We start from the raw sequence: 19,473 nt of genomic DNA, 5'->3' as shown, positions 1-19,473 counted from the left end.
CACAGCAACCCCACAAAAGCACTAGCCCGGTGACGAGTAACCCCTGAGGCCCATGGGGCGCTACATTATTTTCTAACAATGTTTGACTGACAGCTTATTAGATCACACCTCAATTGGGATTTCATAGCCTGCAACCTTTAACAGACACAATAATAGGCCATACTGGGGCCTTTGGTTATTATAACATCCCGTTGGCACTCTCATTCTCTACCAAATTTCTCACATACTGCTTTCACAATTTATAGAAGCATATGAGGGGTTAAAGTGCTAAGAACTGAGCTAGCTACAGTCACAGCATGTCCAACAGATCAGCTTTGCTTCACTGCTGGCTCCTGCTGCAAATGGCAAAAGCCAACACTGCAATATAACTGTACGCCTGATTGCAGTAAACTACTTGAAAATCTGGACATACAGTTATGTCCTGTGGAAAGGAGCTAAAGTTAAAGATTAATTTATTGACATACTTATGTCTGCATATGACTTCAGCTATTCAAATGAATGTCCATCCATGTACTATATGCATTGCTGGAGTCTGTCAGGACTTCTTTTCGACTTAGGTGTCTGAGGTAGGGAAAACCCTCAATGACATTATACAAACCATTTTTCTTACTCGTAAAACGCAAACATATATGGAAAATCTGCTGGGTAGAGGTTAGTAGAGGTGGGACTTGCATCTATTAGAGATTTATTTTACATGCTGTGACTATGCCATAAATGTGTGAGTTAGAACTATCCCTTTACTGTTTATATTGGTTATGATTAGAGACGTTTTCTGTGCCCATGACTATTGAGGTACAAAGTTTTGCGACTTTTTATAAAGTCAAATTTAATAAATTAGTTTTCACCTGGACAAAGCAATAAAAAGTCCCACTTCTTGTTCATTATTCCAAAAGTATGTGCATGATACAAAAGCTTTAATTTTTTTTTATTTTCTCTATGAGTGTACCTTACCATTATAGGCGTTTTCTGCATTGGCCTCTATTTGCACTTCTGGCACTGAGCGGCGCTATCCTGCACGCTCAGTGCCGATCACATGACCCCCTGGTGCTGTGGCTGCTAGTATCCTCTTACGTCCTGTCAAGTTCCGGGCTCTGTCAGAGGATGCTGGCGCCACTCACATTGATTGACAGCGCTGTGGGCGGTGACTACCGCACGTCACAGCCCAGCATCGAGGGGAGGATCCGGAGGGCGCCAGTGTGTAGCGGTGAAGACGGCTTAGCATCCGGCAGATAGTGAGGCACGGGGCGCCAGTGTGGAGTACAGGGGGGGTTCTTCAGCTGAAACCCCCCCTGTCACGTAAGTACTGATCTCACTCTCCACCTGCTGCGATGTCAGGAGAACGGGCAGTGTTATTCAGGGTGATCATGTGCTCCTCCCACCAGCACTACAGGACGCAGCAAGACACTGACAAGCTGGTGACATGCAGCACCGCATGTGTCAGAGCAGAGCATGTCACCGCTCTGCTCTGTCACCTATCCTGCTGCATGGGACCAACTGTCTCCACTCTGTCACATGCACCACAAGTCACAGAGTTGAGCAAGTTGGTGACAGAGCACCTCCAGAAGAACTCGGCAGAAAGCCTCTCCACCCCAACTCTCACCCCTCTCCCCCACTCACTTCTCCCACCCCTCTTTTCTCCCCCTCCCCTCTCTCCCCCTCTTCTCCCCCCCTCTTAACCTCTCTCCTCCACCCCTCTTTTCCCTCCCTCTCTCTCTCTCTTTTCTCTCCCTCTCTCTCTTTTCCCTCCCTCTCTATCTCTTTTCCCTCCCTCTCTCTCTCTCCTCTCCTCTCTCTCTCTTTTCCCTCCCTCTCTCTCTTTCCCTCTCTCTCTTTTCCCTCCCTCTCTCTCTCTTTTCCCTCCCTCTCTCTCTCTTTTCCCTCCTCTCTCTCTTTTCCCTCCCTCTCTCTCTCTTTTCCTCCCTCCTCTCTCTCTCTTTCCCTCCCTCTCTCTCTCTTTTCCCTCCCTCTCTCTCTTCCTCCCTCCCTCTCTCTTTCCCACCCACACTCTCTCTCCTCTCCTTTCCCTCTCTCTCTTTTCCTCTCTCTTTTCCCTCACTCATCTCCATTCCTCTCTCTCTCTCTTTTCCCTCCCTCTCTCTCTTTTCCCTCCCTCTCTCCCCCTCCTCTCTCTTTTCCCACCCACTCTCTCTCTTTTCCCTCCCTCTCTCTCTCTTTTCCCTCCCTCACTCACTCTTCCCTCCTCTCTCACACTATTCCCCCCTCAATCCTCTCCCTCTCCTCTCTTTCCCCTCCCTCTCTCTCTCTTTCCCTCCCTCTCTTTTCCCTCCCTCCCTCTCTTTCCCTCCCTCCCTCTCTTTTCCCTCCCTCTCTCTCTTTTCCCTCCCTCTCTCTCTTTTCCCTCCCTCCCTCTCTCTCTCTTTTCCCTCCCTCTCTCTCTCTTTTCCCTCCCTCTCTCTCTTTTCCCTCCCTCTCTCTCTCTTTTCCCTCCCTCTCTCTCTCTCTTTTTCCCTCCCTCTCTCTTTTCCCTCCCTCTCTCTCTCTTTTTCCCTCCCTCTCTCTCTCTTTTCCCTCCCTCTCTCTCTCTTTTCCCTCCCTCTCTCTCTCTTTTTCCCTCCCTCTCTCTCTCTTTTTCCCTCCCTCTCTCTCTTTTCCCTCCCTCTCTTTTCCCTCCCTCCCTCTCTTTTCCCTCCCTCCCTCTCTTTTCCCTCCCTCTCTCTCTTTTCCCTCCCTCTCTCTCTTTTCCCTCCCTCCCTCTCTCTCTTTTCCCTCCCTCTCTCTCTTTTCCCTCCCTCTCTCTCTTTTCCCTCCCTCCCTCTCTCTTTTCCCTCCCTCTCTCTCTCTCTTTTCCCTCCCTCTCTCTCTCTCTTTTCCCTCCCTCTCTCTCTCTTTTCCCTCCCTCTCTCTCTCTTTTCCCTCCCTCTCTCTCTCTTTTCCCTCCCTCTCTCTCTCTTTTCCCTCCCTCTCTCTCTCTTTTCCCTCCCTCTCTCTCTCTCTTTTCTCTCCCTCTCTCTCTCTCTCTCTTTTCTCTCCCTCCCTCTCTCTCTCTTTTCTCTCCCTCCCTCTCTCTCTCTTTTCTCTCCCTCCCTCCCTCTCTCTTTTCCCTCCCTCTCTCTCTCTCTTTTCCCTCCCTCTCTCTCTCTCTTTTCCCTCCCTCTCTCTCTCTTTTCCCTCCCTCTCTCTCTCTTTTCCCTCCCTCTCTCTCTCTTTTCCCTCCCTCTCTCTCTCTTTTCCCTCCCTCTCTCTCTCTTTTCCCTCCCTCTCTCTCTCTCTTTTCTCTCCCTCTCTCTCTCTCTCTCTTTTCTCTCCCTCCCTCTCTCTCTCTTTTCTCTCCCTCCCTCTCTCTCTCTTTTCTCTCCCTCCCTCTCTCTCTTTTCTCTCCCTCCCTCTCGCTCTCTTTTCTCTCCCTCCCCCTCTCTCTCTTTTCTCTCCCTCCCTCTCTCTCTCTTTTCTCTCCCTCCCTCTCTCTCTCTTTTCTCTCCCTCCCTCTCTCTCTCTTTTCTCTCCCTCCCTCTCGCTCTCTTTTCTCTCCCTCCCTCTCTCTCTCTTTTCTCTCCCTCCCTCTCTCTCTCTTTTCTCTCCCTCCCTCTCTCTCTCTTTTCTCTCCCTCCCTCTCTCTCTCTTTTCTCTCCCTCCCTCTCTCTCTCTTTTCTCTCCCTCCCTCTCTCTCTCTTTTCCCTCTTTTTCCCTCTCTCTCTCTTTTCCCTCTTTTTCCCTCTCTCTCTCTTTTCCCTCTTTTTCCCTCTCTCTCTCTTTTCCCTCTTTTTCCCTCTCTCTCTCTTTTCCCTCTTTTTCCCTCTCTCTCTCTTTTCCCTCTTTTTCCCTCTCTCTCTCTTTTCCCTCTTTTTCCCTCTCTCTCTCTTTTCCCTCTTTTTCCCTCTCTCTCTCTTTTCCCTCTTGTTCCCTCTCTCTCTCTTTTCCCTCTTTTTCCCTCTCTCTCTCTCTTTTCCCTCTTTTTCCCTCTCTCTCTCTCTTTTCCCTCTTGTTCCCTCTCTCTCTCTCTTTTCCCTCTTGTTCCCTCTCTCTCTCTTTTCCCTCTTTTTCCCTCTCTCTCTCTTTTCCCTCTTTTTCCCTCTCTCTCTCTTTTCCCTCTTTTTCCCTCTCTCTCTCTTTTCCCTCTTTTTCCCTCTCTCTCTCTTTTCCCTCTTTTTCCCTCTCTCTCTCTTTTCCCTCTTTTTCCCTCTCTCTCTCTTTTCCCTCTTTTTCCCTCTCTCTCTCTTTTCCCTCTTTTTCCCTCTCTCTCTCTTTTCCCTCTCTCTCTCTTTTCCCTCTTTTTCCCTCTCTCTCCTGGCATGGTCAGTACAGAAATCTCTCGATTGTGGAGGGGTGAGAGGGAGTAATAAACATGGAGTCCCTACTGTGTCTGTGTATTTATTTCTAATAAAGTATTTTTCTCTGTGTGATGTCTTTTTTTTTTTTAACCCTTTATTGGAGATTCTTAGTGGCCAGGTGAAACTTGGCCTGACATTAAGAATCTCAGGCTTTATACCAGCTGGTAAAACATAGCTGGTATTAACCCCTTATTACCCAGCGTACCACCTGCCACCAGGGCCACTGGCAAAGCGGATACAGCGCCAGAAGATGGCGCTTCTATGAAAGCGCCATTTTCTGGGGCGACTGTGGACTGCAATTCGCAGCCGGGGGCCCAGAAAGCTTGGGCCACCCTGCGCTGCAATTCCAATCCCCAGCTGCCTAGTTGTACCTGGCTGAAAACAAAAAAATGAGCGAAGCCCACGTAATTTTTTTGTTTTAAATTATTTCATGAAATTCATGAAATAATTTTAAAAAAAGGGCTTCCGTATATTTTTGGTTCCCAGCCGGGTACAAATAGGCAGCTGGGGGTTGGGGGCAGCACGTAGCTGCCTGCTGTACCTGGCTAGTGTACAAAAAATATGGCGAAGCCCACGTAAATTTTTTTAAAAAAGTTTTTAGGCAAAAACCTTTATGAAAAAAAAAAGGCTTCCCTGGATTTTCCATTGCCAGTGAAGGTAACACCAAGCAGCGGGGGTTAGCAGCCAGTAGCTGCTTGGGTTGCCCATAGCAATAGAAAATGCAGCCGGAGCCCACACTTTGTTTTTTTTACCCCTAACCCTAGGGTTAGGGTTATATGATTGTTTTTTTGTTTTTTTTTTAAGTTTAATTAATTTTTTTTAAAAAAAAAAATCGACATGGGCTTCGCCCATTGAGCACCAGAGCATTTTACTGCTCATTCATCCCTTCTCCTGACCACAGAGCCAGCAGAACAAGCAATCAGATGACGCCAGTGTCAACCAATTACTTGTTCTGTGTCCCCCTGCATCCATGGCAGCGTGTGCGGGCTGTGAGGGCACCTGAGTTCAGTCCAGCACTAGAGTCAGCTGATCTGAACTCCAGCCCGCACACGCTGTGATGGATGCAGGGGGACACAGAACAAGTAAGGCCTAAGCCACACGGCGAGAAAAACGGTGCGAGTGGAGTGCGATACAACATCGCATTCTATTCGGACCAATATTAGCCTGTGTATCAGCGCACATGAGCAATTATTTTCTCAGCCCTAATCATAGCGAGAAAACAATTGCAGCATGCTGCAATTGTAATGCAAGACTTTTTCTCTTTTACCCATTCAAGTGTATGGGGTGAGAGAAAAATCGCAGTGCACTTGCGGTACATCGGTGTACCGCGAGTGCAGAGCGAGAATCTCAATAGCCGACTACGGAGGAGAGAGGGAGATAAATCCCTGCCACCCCTCCTCAGTGCCGGCCCGCCCCTCCCAAGTGCTGGACCGCCCCCCGCAGCTGAGGTCTGCTCACACAGTCGGACCTCAGTCGCAGAGACACACGCATGACACTCAGCTCCCCTGTACTGAGTGTGAGCCAAGTGTCATGCGAGGGGATCGCAGTAATCCCCGTGTGGCTCCAGCCTAATTGGCCGACACTGGAGTCAGCTGATCTGAACTCAGCTGAACTGTACACACAGCCCACCCACGGTCACATGTGATCGGCAGCAGGCAGTGACTGCTGTTAAGGCTACATTCACATAAACGTTCCGGTTTTGCGGGCCGCAAAAAACGGTCCTATTTTCATGGATGCATCTGTGTGGCATCCGTGTGACATCCGTGTGCCTTCCATTTTTTTTGCGTACCGCAAACAACGGAAGCAGCAAGAAAGATAAATAGATGAGTAGATATAGAGATGGATAGATAGATATAGAGACAGAGAGATAGAGGGATGAATGAGTAAATAGAGGGATAGATAGATAGATAGAAAGATAGATAGATAGATGAGAAAGACATATATAATGTCCCACCCCCCTGCATATTCTAAGCTGGCACCCTTTTGTGACTTTCATGTGGCACTAAGGTGCTTAGCTTTGTATTTAGCCAAAAAATAAATAAATAATAAAAAAAATGACGTGGGGTTTCCCCTATCTTTTGTAGCTAGCTAGGGTAAAGCAAACGGCTGCAGCCTGCAAACCACAGCTGGCAGCTTCACCTTGGCTGGTAATCTAAAACAGAGGGCACCTGACGCTGTTATTTTAAATTAAATAAATAATTTAAAACAAAAAACACGGGGTCCCCCCCAAATTGGATCACCAGCCAAGGTAAAGCGGACAGCTGTGGTCTGGTATTCTCAGACTAGGGAGGTCCACCATTATTGGACACTCCCCAGCCTAAAAATAGCAGGCTACAGCCGCCCCAGAAGTGGCGCATCCATTAGATGCGCCAATCCTGGTGCTTCGCCCCAGCTCATCCCGTTGCCCTGGTGCAGTGGCAAACTGGGTAATATATGGGGTTGATACCAGATGTGTAATGTCACCTGGCATCAAGATCTGGGGTTAGTGATGTCAGGCGTCTATCAGATACCCGACATCACTAACCCAGTCAGTAAAAAAAAAAAATAGACAACAAACACATTTTTATTTGAAAAAACACTCCCCAACACATTCCCTCTTACACCAATTTATTAGAAAGAAAAACAAATCCAGGTCTGGTGTAATCCAAGGGTGTCCCACGACGATTCATACCATAGTCAATGCCCAAGTCAATGAAGAACAGAATGTTCCCCATTGGCTGGGAGAGCCATGCAGTGACCTGAGCTAACATCAATAGGTCAGCCCAGGTCACTGCAGGGCATGACGAGTGCTGCTGTCAGGAGGTTAGCAAGGTACATTACCTGCGGTGTCCGCAGAACTGACAGCAGCGCTGTCACTGAGTTCAATGACCGCCGCCTTCACAAACCAAGTATTGCGAGCAGCCCGTGACGTCACCACTAGTCACAGTCTCGGGTCGACAGCGAGAGGTGATGTGACAAGCAGCGGGCATAGAAGGCAGTGACGAGCGCTGACGTCAGGAGTGCAGGACTTCATCACCAGGTAATGAACTTACTAACCTCCTGACGGTAGCGCTTGTCATCCCCGTGGCTGCTGACACTGCAGTGGGCTGGGGCTGGAGCGGGACACAGACTGCTCGGGCACCCGACGGAAGTCACACAAAAGTGCTTCCTTGTGGCTTCCGGCAATTTTGCAGACCCATTGACTTGTATTGAGTCACGGTCCGTTATTACGGAACAGAATAGGACATGTTCCATAATAATGGAGCGGACATACGGCATCTGATGTGATTTTTTTGTAGGATCGGATGCACATGAAAATGCTACCGTGTGCCATCCGATCCTACACAAAAGACATTGAAAAGATGGTCCTGTCCGTGGGTCCGCAAAAAAACAGGAACTGACCAGGACAAACGGAACGGTCATGTGAATGAGCCCACCTGCAGCTTTTGCACCTTGTGCGGGCTGTGAGATCAGGAGTCAGCTGACTCCAGTGCCGGCCGATAAATTCTGTGTCCCGCTGCAGAAGGATCCAGTAAAATAACAGTTGCATGCATTGCACATTTAATCCACAGGATCCGATCTATGCGGTTTGCGGTTTTTTGCTTACAGGCAAAAAAACGCTGATGTGAAAGTAGCCTGCAAAATGCATGCCACACGGATGATACGGACGACACACAGACTAGGCAAGAGGGAAAAAGCAATCTCATGACCCCTTCATTTTTTTTTCCCTCCAATTATTTTTTCACATGTTGCGCTGGCTAATAATCATAATTTCTGTACACACACAGACTATGAACTATATGAGAACAAGCAGAAGATAGAAGCTTACTTCCCCTGGTTGTGCAGAGCCTGGAGCTTTTGCTGTCTCTGCTGTGATTGCTCTCAATGCATCCACACTGGAAAGAGGCAGGGAGGAGTCCTTGGGTGGAGAGGAGAGCTGAGTGGGTGTGTTAGATACAGTGGGTGTGTTAGATACAGCCCTAGAGCCACAAAGAATTATGGGAGTTGTAGGAACGGAACCCAGGAAGTCAGAAAAGAGATTAACCCCATCAGAGCTGGAGCCAGAAATGAGGATGTGCTGCTAGAACACAATAAAAGGTAATATTGCTGAAAAAAACATAATAGATGTGTGGAGAGGCAAATATTAGCAAGATTTATCAAAAAAAAAATCAGTTTTGGTAACTGGACAACTTCTTTAACCCCTTCACGACCGCGGGCCGTAAAATTACGTCCTATTTTAACGTGACTTAACGACCAGGGACGTAATTTTACGGCCTAAACTTCATTTGATTGCCGTGGCCATAGCAACGGCTTTCAAATGATGTCCCCTGCTGTTTCTTACAGCAGGGGACCTTTGCTTGACCCCAGGGATCGCCACCCCCCATAGGCGATCGATGTGATTGGCTGTTCAAATCGGAACCGCCAATCACATTGATCACGCTGTTTTCGGCAAAAAAAAATGCCAAAAATGGTGTGATCCTGTAAAATCCAGCTAGGACCGGAGCTGCAGCAGCTCCGATCATTAGCTGGAAGCAAGCAGACACCGTGGCCCCCCCCCCGCAGCACTGATTGGAGCGATCGTGCTATGACGCGCAATCGCTCCAATCAGCGTGCAAAAGGGGCTGTCTGACCTGGCGGTGACCGCTCTCCCAAGGCTTGTTTTAGCCTGGAGACCCCTCCCCCAGCCATTCTGCGCTTGCATCCGCTGGGAGTTGTAGTGCCACGCTGCCCGCTGCTGCTGCTGCTTTCGCTTTCGCTTTCGCCTGATCTCTGCTGCCGCCGCCACTTCATCTCTGCTGCCGCCGCTGTTTTTCCAGGTGCCCGACCTCTGCTGCCCCCCCCTGATCTCTGCTGCCCCCTTCCCCCCCCCCGCCCCCGATCTCTGCTGTTGTCGCCACCTTCCGCTGCCTGATCTTTGCAGCCGCCGCTGCTCCCCAGTGATCTGTGCTGTCCCCGTATCTCTGCTGCCCCCCCCGATCTCTGCTGCCCCCCCCGATCTCTGCTGCCCCCCCCGATCTCTGCTGCCCCCTCCCGATCTCTGCTGCCCCCTCCCGATCTCTGCTTCCGTCGCCACCTTTCCCGGTGCACGACCGCCGCGTGATCTGTGCTGCCCCCCCGATCTCTGCTGCCCCCCGATCTCTGCTGCCCCCCCCCGATCTCTGCTGCCCCCTTCCCCCCCCTTGCCCCCGATCTCTGCTGTTGTCGCCACCTTCCGCTGCCTGATCTTTGCAGCCGCCGCTGCTCCCCAGTGATCTGTGCTGTCCCCGTATCTCTGCTGCCCCCCCCCGATCTCTGCTGCCCCCCCCGATCTCTGCTGCCCCCTCCCGATCTCTGCTGCCCCCTCCCGATCTCTGCTTCCGTCGCCACCTTTCCCGGTGCACGACCGCCGCGTGATCTGTGCTGCCCCCCCGATCTCTGCTGCCCCCCGATCTCTGCTGCCCCCCCCGATCTCTGCTGCCCCCCCCCCGATCTCTGCTGCCCCCCCCGATCTCTGCTGCCGTCGCCACCTGATCTTTGCAGCCGGCGCTGCCTGATCTGCCCCTTCCCCCACTCTGATCGCTCTGTAACACCCCCCCTCGGCTTCTCCTGTCCCCCCCCTCGGCTTCTCCTGTCCCCCCCTCGGCTTCTCCTGTCCCCCCTGTCATCCCCTTACCTGCTGCTGCCGCTGTCTGGATCCTCCTGCCTGAGTGTCTGACGGCTTCATCATCCAGACTCATCTGCGTCTTCCTGGGTCCTAGCTTCCTTCTGCAGTCTGGTGACTGATCTTCCTGCTGGTCCTGTGAGTATAATTTATTTTTATTTTTTTTCCCTTGTTGCTTTTTTTTTTTTGTATTTCATCTGTCTGTGCGTCCTGCAGCCGCCGAGCGCAGATCCATGATGCATATCACGGATCTGCGTCCGAGCTCAGTTTAGCGCAGGATTTTTTTTTTTTTCCCCCGTATCAGTGATTGCTTTTTACACCTTATCCGCCGAGCGCAGATCCATGATGCATATCACGGATCTGCGTCCGAGCTCAGTTTAGCGCAGGATTTTTTTTTTTCCCCCGTATCAGTGATTGCTTTTTACACCTTATCCGCCGAGCGCAGATCCATGATGCATATCACGGATCTGCGTCCGAGCTCAGTTTAGCGCAGGATTTTTTTTTTTTTTCCCCGTATCAGTGATTGCTTTTTACACCTTATCCGCCGAGCGCAGATCCATGGTGCATATCACGGATCTGCGTCCGAGCTCAGTTTAGCGCAGGATTTTTTTTTTTTACCCGTATCAGTGATTGCTTTTTACACCTTATCCGCCGAGCGCAGATCCATGATGCATATCACGGATCTGCGTCCGAGCTCAGTTTAGCGCAGGATTTTTTTTTTTTCCCCCCGTATCAGTGATTGCTTTTTACACCTTATCCGCCGAGCGCAGATCCATGATGCATATCACGGATCTGCGTCCGAGCTCAGTTTAACTTTGCACCACGGATTCCGGACTTCATCCCCCAATCAGGAATCCAGTTTGAGACTGCCAACCTCAGTGAACTAGATTTTTTCAAAGTCTTTTTCACTGAGCAGTTCATAAGTCTCATGGTGGTGCAAACCAATTTGTACGCCGAACTTTTTTTGGCTCAAAACGCTGCTTCCTCATTTTCTGACTGGTCTCCCGTTGACGCAGTTGAAATGATGAAGTTCTGGGGTCTGGTTCTTAATATGGGGTTGGTGAAGAAGCCTGAAATCCGCAAATACTGGAGTGTAGATATTATAAATAACACTCCAGTATTTCGCATGGTAATGACCCGTCACCGTTTCGAGTCAATCCATAAATTTCTCCATTTCAGGGACAATTCGGAGTGTCTTCCCCGAGATGACCCGAATTTTGAAAGACTTTTCAAAATTCGTCCGGTCATCGATCACTTCAGCAACAAGTTTGCTGAAGTGTACATTCCCGAAAGGGAAATCTGCGTGGATGAAACCCTCATCCACTTCAAGGGAAGGCTGGGATTCCGTCAGTACCTGCCCAACAAGAGGGCCAGGTATGGAATCAAACTCTATAAACTCTGCGAGAGTACCTCAGGGTATACTCTCAGGTTTAGAGTTTATGAGGGAAAAGACACCAAGATCGAACCCCCAGAATGCCCACCTTCTCTGGGGGTGAGTGGGAAAATAGTGTGGGATTTGGTGCACCCACTGCTGGATAAGGGTTATCACTTGTATGTTGATAACTTTTATACCAGCATCCCACTATTCAGATCCCTCTCTGCCAGAGCTACTGCAGCGTGCGGTACTGTGCGCAGAAACCAGAGGGATCTCCCTACGTCGCTAACTGGGCAGCTGCTCCGAAAGGGCGAGAGCAGAGCCCAGTGTAGCGACAACATGCTTGTGGTCAAGTTCAGAGACAAGAGGGACGTCTTTTTGTTGACCACAATCCATGATCCTGGCACCACCACCACCACAGTTCGGGGTTCTCTTTCACAGGTCCAGAAACCTAACTGTGTCCTGGGGTACAACCGGTACATGGGGGGAGTTGATCTCTCTGATCAAGTCCTCCAGCCCTACAGTGCAGCACGAAAGGCTAAGGTGTGGTACAAGAAGCTGGCTGTGCACCTCGTACAGATGGCACTGTACAACGCGTTCGTGCTATCACGATGTGCAGGCAGCACCAACACCTTCCTTCAGTTCCAGGAGGCAGTGGTCAAGGCCCTGATGTTTGGAGATCAGTAGGCAGCGGCCCCCAGTACCTCTGGAACTGAAGGTTCTCGTTTTGTACGAGGGCAACATTTCCTAGGCAAGGTCCCGCAAGCAGCCAGAAAAGGTAGGACACAGAGAAAGTGTAGAGTGTGCCACAGGAACGGGATTAGAAAGGACACAACATGGCAATGCGACACCTGCCCCGACACACCTGGACTCTGCATCCCGGACTGTTTCAGAATCTACCATACATACATGCCAACCTGACATACTCCCCACAACTCACACCACATACACACACAAAAAAAAAAACGGCACTCACACATACCATTCTGACTTATTCCCCTCAACTCACATAACACACACAGCCAAAAAAAAAAAAAAAATTAAAAAAAAAAGCACTCCCATGCCAACTTGACATTATCTCCAACACATGCCAACCTGACGTTCACTCCCGTAATAAAAATACATACTTTCATCTTCAAGACGCAACACTAATTTTGGGATGGGGCATTGATCCAGGGAACTAGTCTGATTGCCATATGAGGAGTCGGGAAGGAATTTTTCCCCTAATGTGGAGTTTTTGATGCATGGGGTTTTTGCCTTCCTCTGGATCAATATGGGGAACATGGGGGTTCAAAATGCTCAGCACATATCTACATAGGTTCCTTGGGGGTTCTAGTTTCCAAATTGGGGTCACATGTGGGGGGTTTCCACTGTTTAGGCACATCAGGGGCTCTCCAAATGCGACTTGACACCCGCAGATCATTCCTCAAAATCTGCACTCCAAAATGTCACTTCTTCCCGTCTGAGCCCTGCCATGCGCCTAAACAGTGGTTTTCCACCACATATGGGGTATCTGCGTACTCAGGAGAAATTGCACAACAAATTATATGGGGCAATTTTTCCTGATATGCTTGGGAAAATTAAAATTTTTTAACTCAAAGAACATTTTTGTTGAGAAAATAAGATTTTTTTATTTTCTCGGCTCAATGTTCCAATCTAATGTGAAGCACCTGGGGGATAAAGGTGCTCACTAAACATCTAGATAAATTCCATGAGGGGTCTAGTTTCCAAAATGGGGTCACATGTGGGGGGTTTCCACTGTTTAGGCACATCAGGGGCTCTCCAAATGCGACTTGACACCCGCAGATCATTCCTCAAAATCTGCACTCCAAAATGTCACTTCTTCCCGTCTGAGCCCTGCCATGCGCCTAAACAGTGGTTTTCCACCACATATGGGGTATCTGCGTACTCAGGAGAAATTGCACAACAAATTATATGGGGCAATTTTTCCTGATATGCTTGGGAAAATTAAAAATTTTTAACTCAAAGAACATTTTTGTTGAGAAAATAAGATTTTTTTATTTTCTCGGCTCAATGTTCCAATCTAATGTGAAGCACCTGGGGGATAAAGGTGCTCACTAAACATCTAGATAAATTCCATGAGGGGTCTAGTTTCTAAAATGGGGTCACTTGTGGGGGTGCTCCATTGTTTAGGCACCTCAGGGGGTCTCCAAACGCAACATGGCATCCTCTAGCGATTCCAGACAATTTTGCATTCGAAAAGTCAAATGGCCCTCCTTGCCTTCTGAGCCCTGCTGTGCGCCCAAACAATTGATTTCCACCACATATGAGATATCGGCGTACTCAGGAGAAATTGCACAATACGTTTTATTGTGTGTTTTTTCCTAATACCCTTGTGAAAAAAAAAGCTACCTGGTTGAAGTAACAATTTTGTGGTTAAAAAAAAAAATATATTTTCTCGGCACAATGTAATAAACTTCTGTGAAGCTCCCAGGGGTTCAAAGTGCTCACTAAACATCTAGATAAATTCCATGAGGGGTCTAGTTTCCAAAATGGGGTCACTTGTGGGGGTGCTCCATTGTTTAGGCACCTCAGGGGGTCTCCAAACGCAACATGGCATCCGCTAGCGATTCCAGACAATTTTGCATTCGAAAAGTCAAATGGCCCTCCTTGCCTTCTGAGCCCTGCTGTGCGCCCAAACAATTGATTTCCACCACATATGAGATATCGGTGTACTCAGGAGAAATTGCACAATACGTTTTATTGTGTGTTTTTTCCTAATACCCTTGTGAAAAAAAAAGCTACCTGGTTGAAGTAACAATTTTGTGGTAAAAAAAAAAAAAATATTTTCTCGACACAATGTAATAAACTTCTGTGAAGCCCCCAGGGGTTCAAAGTGCTCACTAAACATCTAGATAAATTCCATTAGGGGTCTAGTTTCCAAAATGGGGTCACTTGTGGGGGTGCTCCATTGTTTAGGCACCTCAGGGGGTCTCCAAACGCAACATGGCATCCGCTAGCGATTCCAGACAATTTTGCATTCGAAAAGTCAAATGGCCCTCCTTGCCTTCTGAGCCCTGCTGTGCGCCCAAACAATTGATTTCCACCACATATGAGATATCGGCGTACTCAGGAGAAATTGCACAATACGTTTTATTGTGTGTTTTTTCCTAATACCCTTGTGAAAAAAAAGCTACCTGGTTGAAGTAACAATTTTGTGGTAAAAAAAAAAAAAATATTTTCTCGACACAATGTAATAAACTTCTGTGAAGCCCCCAGGGGTTCAAAGTGCTCACTAAACATCTAGATAAATTCCATGAGGGGTCTAGTTTCCAAAATGGGGTCACTTGTGGGGGTGCTCCATTGTTTAGGCACCTCAGGGGGTCTCCAAACGCAACATGGCATCCGCTAGCGATTCCAGACAATTTTGCATTCGAAAAGTCAAATGGCCCTCCTTGCCTTCTGAGCCCTGCTGTGCGCCCAAACAATTGATTTCCACCACATATGAGATATCGGCGTACTCAGGAGAAATTGCACAATACGTTTTATTGTGTGTTTTTTCCTAATACCCTTGTGAAAAAAAAAGCTACCTGGTTGAAGTAACAATTTTGTGGTAAAAAAAAAAAATATATTTTCTCGACACAATGTAATAAACTTCTGTGAAGCCCCCAGGGGTTCAAAGTGCTCACTAAACATCTAGATAAATTCCATGAGGGGTCTAGTTTCCAAAATGGGGTCACTTGTGGGGGTGCTCCATTGTTTAGGCACCTCAGGGGGTCTCCAAACGCAACATGGCATCCGCTAGCGATTCCAGACAATTTTGCATTCGAAAAGTCAAATGGCCCTCCTTGCCTTCTGAGCCCTGCTGTGCGCCCAAACAATTGATTTCCACCACATATGAGATATCGGCGTACTCAGGAGAAATTGCACAATACGTTTTATTGTGTGTTTTTTCCTAATACCCTTGTGAAAAAAAAAGCTACCTGGTTGAAGTAACAATTTTGTGGTAAAAAAAAAAAAAATATTTTCTCGACACAATGTAATAAACTTCTGTGAAGCCCCCAGGGGTTCAAAGTGCTCACTAAACATCTAGATAAATTCCATGAGGGGTCTAGTTTCCAAAATGGGGTCACTTGTGGGGGTGCTCCATTGTTTAGGCACCTCGGGGGGTCTCCAAACGCAACATGGCATCCGCTAGCAATTCCAGACAATTTTGCATTCGAAAAGTCAAATGGCCCTCCTTGCCTTCTGAGCCCTGCTGTGCGCCCAAACAATTGATTTCCACCACATATGAGATATCGGCGTACTCAGGAGAAATTGCACAATACGTTTTATTGTGTGTTTTTTCCTAATACCCTTGTGAAAAAAAAAGCTACCTGGTTGAAGTAACAATTTTGTGGTAAAAAAAAAAAAAATATTTTCTCGACACAATGTAATAAACTTCTGTGAAGCCCCCAGGGGTTCAAAGTGCTCACTAAACATCTAGATAAATTCCATGAGGGGTCTAGTTTCCAAAATGGGGTCACTTGTGGGGGTGCTCCATTGTTTAGGCACCTCAGGGGGTCTCCAAACGCAACATGGCATCCACTAACGATTCCAGACAATTTTGCGTTCGAAAAGTCAAATGGCCCTCCTTGCCTTCTGAGCCCTGCTGTGAGCCCAAACAATTGATTTCCACCACATATGAGATATCAGCGTACTCAGAAGAAATTGCACAATACGTTTTATTGTGTGTTTTTTCCTAATACCCTTGTGAAAAAAAAGCTACCTGGTTGAAGTAACAATTTTGTGGTAAAAAAAAAAAATATATTTTCTCGGCACAATGTAATAAACTTCTGTGAAGCCCCCAGGGGTTCAAAGTGCTCACTAAACATCTAGATAAATTCCATGAGGGGTCTAGTTTCCAAAATGGGGTCACTTGTGGGGGTGCTCCATTGTTTAGGCACCTCAGGGGGTCTCCAAACGCAACATGGCATCCGCTAGCGATTCCAGACAATTTTGCATTGGAAAAGTCAAATGGCCCTCCTTGCCTTCTGAGCCCTGCTGTGCGCCCAAACAATTGATTTCCACCACATATGAGATATCGGCGTACTCAGGAGAAATTGCACAATACGTTTTATTGTGTGTTTTTTCCTAATACCCTTGTGAAAAAAAAAGCTACCTGGTTGAAATAACAATTTTGTGGTAAAAAAAAAAAAATATTTTCTCGGCACAATGTAATAAACTTCTGTGAAGCCCCCAGGGATTCAAAGTGCTCACTAAACATCTAGATAAATTCCATGAGGGGTCTAGTTTCCAAAATGGGGTCACTTGTGTGGGAGCTCCATTGTTTAGGCACCTCAACGGGTCTCCAAACCCGACATGGCGTCCAATAATGAGTCCAGCTAATTTTGCTTTCAAAAATTCGAATGGCGCTCCTTACCTTCCGAGCTCTGCCGTGCGCCCAAACAATTGATTTTTACCACACATGGGGTATCAGCGTACTCAGGAGAAATTGCACAATAAATTGTAGGGTGCACTTTCTCTTTTCTCCCTTGTGAAAATGTAAATTTTTATGGCTAAAGTAACATTTTCATGTAAAAAAGTAAAATTTTAATTTTTTCCTTCCACATGGCTTTGGTTCCTGTGAAGTACCTAAAGGGTTAATAGACTTCTTAGATTTAGTTTTGAGCAGTGTGAGGGGTGCAGTTTTTAGAATGGGGTCACTTTGGGGTATTTTCTGTCACCTCGGCCTCTCAAAGTCACCTCAAATGTGATGTGGTCCCTAAAAAAAATGGTTTTGTAAATTTTGTTGGAAAAATGAGAAATTGCTGATGAACTTTGACCCCTTCTAACTTTCTAACGAAAAAACATTTTGTTTCGAAAATTGCGCTGGTCTAAAGTAGACAAGTGGGAAATGTTACGTAGTAACTATTTTGTGTGACATATCTCCCAGATTTATAGGCATAAAATTTCAAAGTTTAAAAATTGCAAAATTTTCAAAATTTTCGACAAATTTCCAAAATTTTCACAAATAAACGCAAAAAATATCAGCCTAAATTTACCACTATCATGAAGTACAATATGTCACGAAAAAACAATGTCAGAATCGCCGGGATCCGTTGAAGCGTTCCAGAGTTATAACCTGTCAAAGTTACACTGGTCAGAATTGCAAAAAATGGCCCGGTCATTAGGGTGTTTTAGTGGCCGGGGGTGAAAGGGTTAAGAGTGCAAAAGCAAAATAAAACATATATCTCCTGGAAAACCCCTTTGAACATTGCATGCACACAGTCAGAGGAGCCTGGCCCCATTATTCTGTCTGGTTACACTAAGTCTCTGCCACTTCCTGTCTTACTATTTCGAGCAATGTGGAATATATGGGGCTATGTGGTCACAGCAGCATAAAATGTGCATCACTCAAGTTGTTTCTGAATAAAAGTACTACTTGCAAACTTTTTCATTTTTCTTATCATTTTCTATACACTGTCTTGAAAATACAGTATGTCATTATATTGCTTTGCTGTTCATTTTCTGCATCTTTTATCCTTATTTAGCAAATGTAATTTTCTTGAAAAATAAACTGTTGATTTGCATTTCAATCTGCAAATTGGCAACTTTTCAATTAGCTGATATAGTATAATATATCTATATTTATGTCTATGCAGTCTCACATACACATGATCTTTATTAAAAAAAAATCTGCATGTGTTACCATTAGTGGAGGTCACTTCTGAGTGCCCATTCAAATAATGGCCTCTATGTAATGAATGGAAGAATCAGGTCCATCAGATCCGTAGCCACTTTTTAAGTGGGTCTCCATCTCTATGCCATCCGTACACCTCTATTAGGGCATAGGACATGATGGCAGTATCGATAGACTTGAACCTTTATTGTATTTTGGATGGTCATTCATCATGAATAGTTGCCATGTAGTACTACATTTGTTGAGGCTTCCCCTGGCAAATAGGCATGATAGGGTTGCCAGGGGATCAATGGCAAATAGTTAGTCGCCCAGGAACTATATTGTGAAAGGAGTTGTCTCTGATAATCCCTTAAAGGAATTTGTCTATCTGAGCTTGTTAGCCATTTCCAATATTTGTAACAAGTTGAAAGATATCAGTACAAATCTTCTTTTATGTCTGCTGACCTACCGTAATAAAGACACCATAGACACTGCTTATATATTCTGTTGACATTTCCAGGAGAGCAGCCCTTGGGGAATTTTGTCTTACAGCTGCTACCAAAGTCACTTTTACTTGAGATTCAGATTAGTGAATATATAGGTAGACTTAAATGAAGATTAATGTTATTGTATCCTCCTTTGGCTTTGTACTTCAAGGTATATTATAAAGATATGATTTCTATCAATTATGCCTAGCCTACTGATGTACTTTATAGATTAGACAAGTCACGTCATAACTTACAGATCTCCTAAGAAGAGGTTTGGCCATACTTCATCCACATGGTGCGAGAAAGATGTCCGTCTGCTATCCAAGAGACTTTGTAGCTGTGCTGCTGTAGGACACAAATGTGCCTGAGAGTCTTCTGCTTCGGACAGTGAACTAGATTTCTCTGTCTTCTTCGCCATAACATCACAAGCAGGAAATGAAAGAGCAGAGTGAATAGAAACTATGACAGTTCAACTGTGATTACATGTGACAGGTGACAAGTATGGTTTTCTCTGAACGAAAGACGGCACACCAGCAAAGCTGTGGGTTTATTTTAGTTCTGGAAAACTGTATAAAAATAAGGTCACTTCATTTTCTTAGCGTGCAAAAACATTATTTTTCAGAAATTTTATTTGCACTACTAAGAAATTGTAAGACTATACCTTGGTAGCTGAATGAGTCTCTCTTCACCCTTTCAGAACATTCTCAATAGACTAGTTAAAGAAGTTGTTTTCTACAGTATATTAAAAAGGAACCTGTCAGGTGTTATATGCACCCAGAACTACGAGCAGTTCTGGGTGTATATTGCTAATGCCTGCCTAGCCGTCCCTGTATACACTAGCATAGATAAAAAGATGTTTAGAAAAAGTATTTCTAAAGATCTTTTACCATATGCTAATTGTGCTGTTCCTACCTGTTTTCTTTAAAACCTTTAAGGATCATATCCACCAGTATTTAATTAATGTTATTCAATGTATAATGTATAATGTTCATGCTTGTCCTTTGCTGCCATCTACTGGTCAGACCATTCTGTTCCCCTGATTGTTTTTACTCCAGCCTGTGGGAGTGTTTTCAGCCCTA

The 19,473-nt window shown here is 46.4% G+C and overlaps 1 protein-coding gene across 1 annotated transcript in view; it reads right to left on the bottom strand.

Moving 5' to 3' along the window:
- Positions 1–18,817, bottom strand: part of LOC142309863 (dual specificity protein phosphatase 13A-like) — a 154,843-nt gene extending 136,026 nt beyond the window's left edge. The window contains exon 1 of the mRNA XM_075347318.1: positions 18,649–18,817. Within this exon, the coding sequence (XP_075203433.1) occupies positions 18,649–18,812 (164 nt within the window). The 5' untranslated portion in view covers positions 18,813–18,817. The remainder of the gene's footprint in view (positions 1–18,648) is intronic.
- Between the last annotated feature and the right edge of the window lie 656 nt (positions 18,818–19,473).

Source organism: Anomaloglossus baeobatrachus, chromosome 5 (genome assembly GCF_048569485.1).
Source record: "Anomaloglossus baeobatrachus isolate aAnoBae1 chromosome 5, aAnoBae1.hap1, whole genome shotgun sequence".
In the NCBI taxonomy this organism is placed as follows: domain Eukaryota; kingdom Metazoa; phylum Chordata; class Amphibia; order Anura; family Aromobatidae; genus Anomaloglossus; species Anomaloglossus baeobatrachus.
The sequence above is the reverse complement of the archived record's forward strand: the minus strand, read 5'-3'. Positions and strand labels throughout refer to the sequence as shown.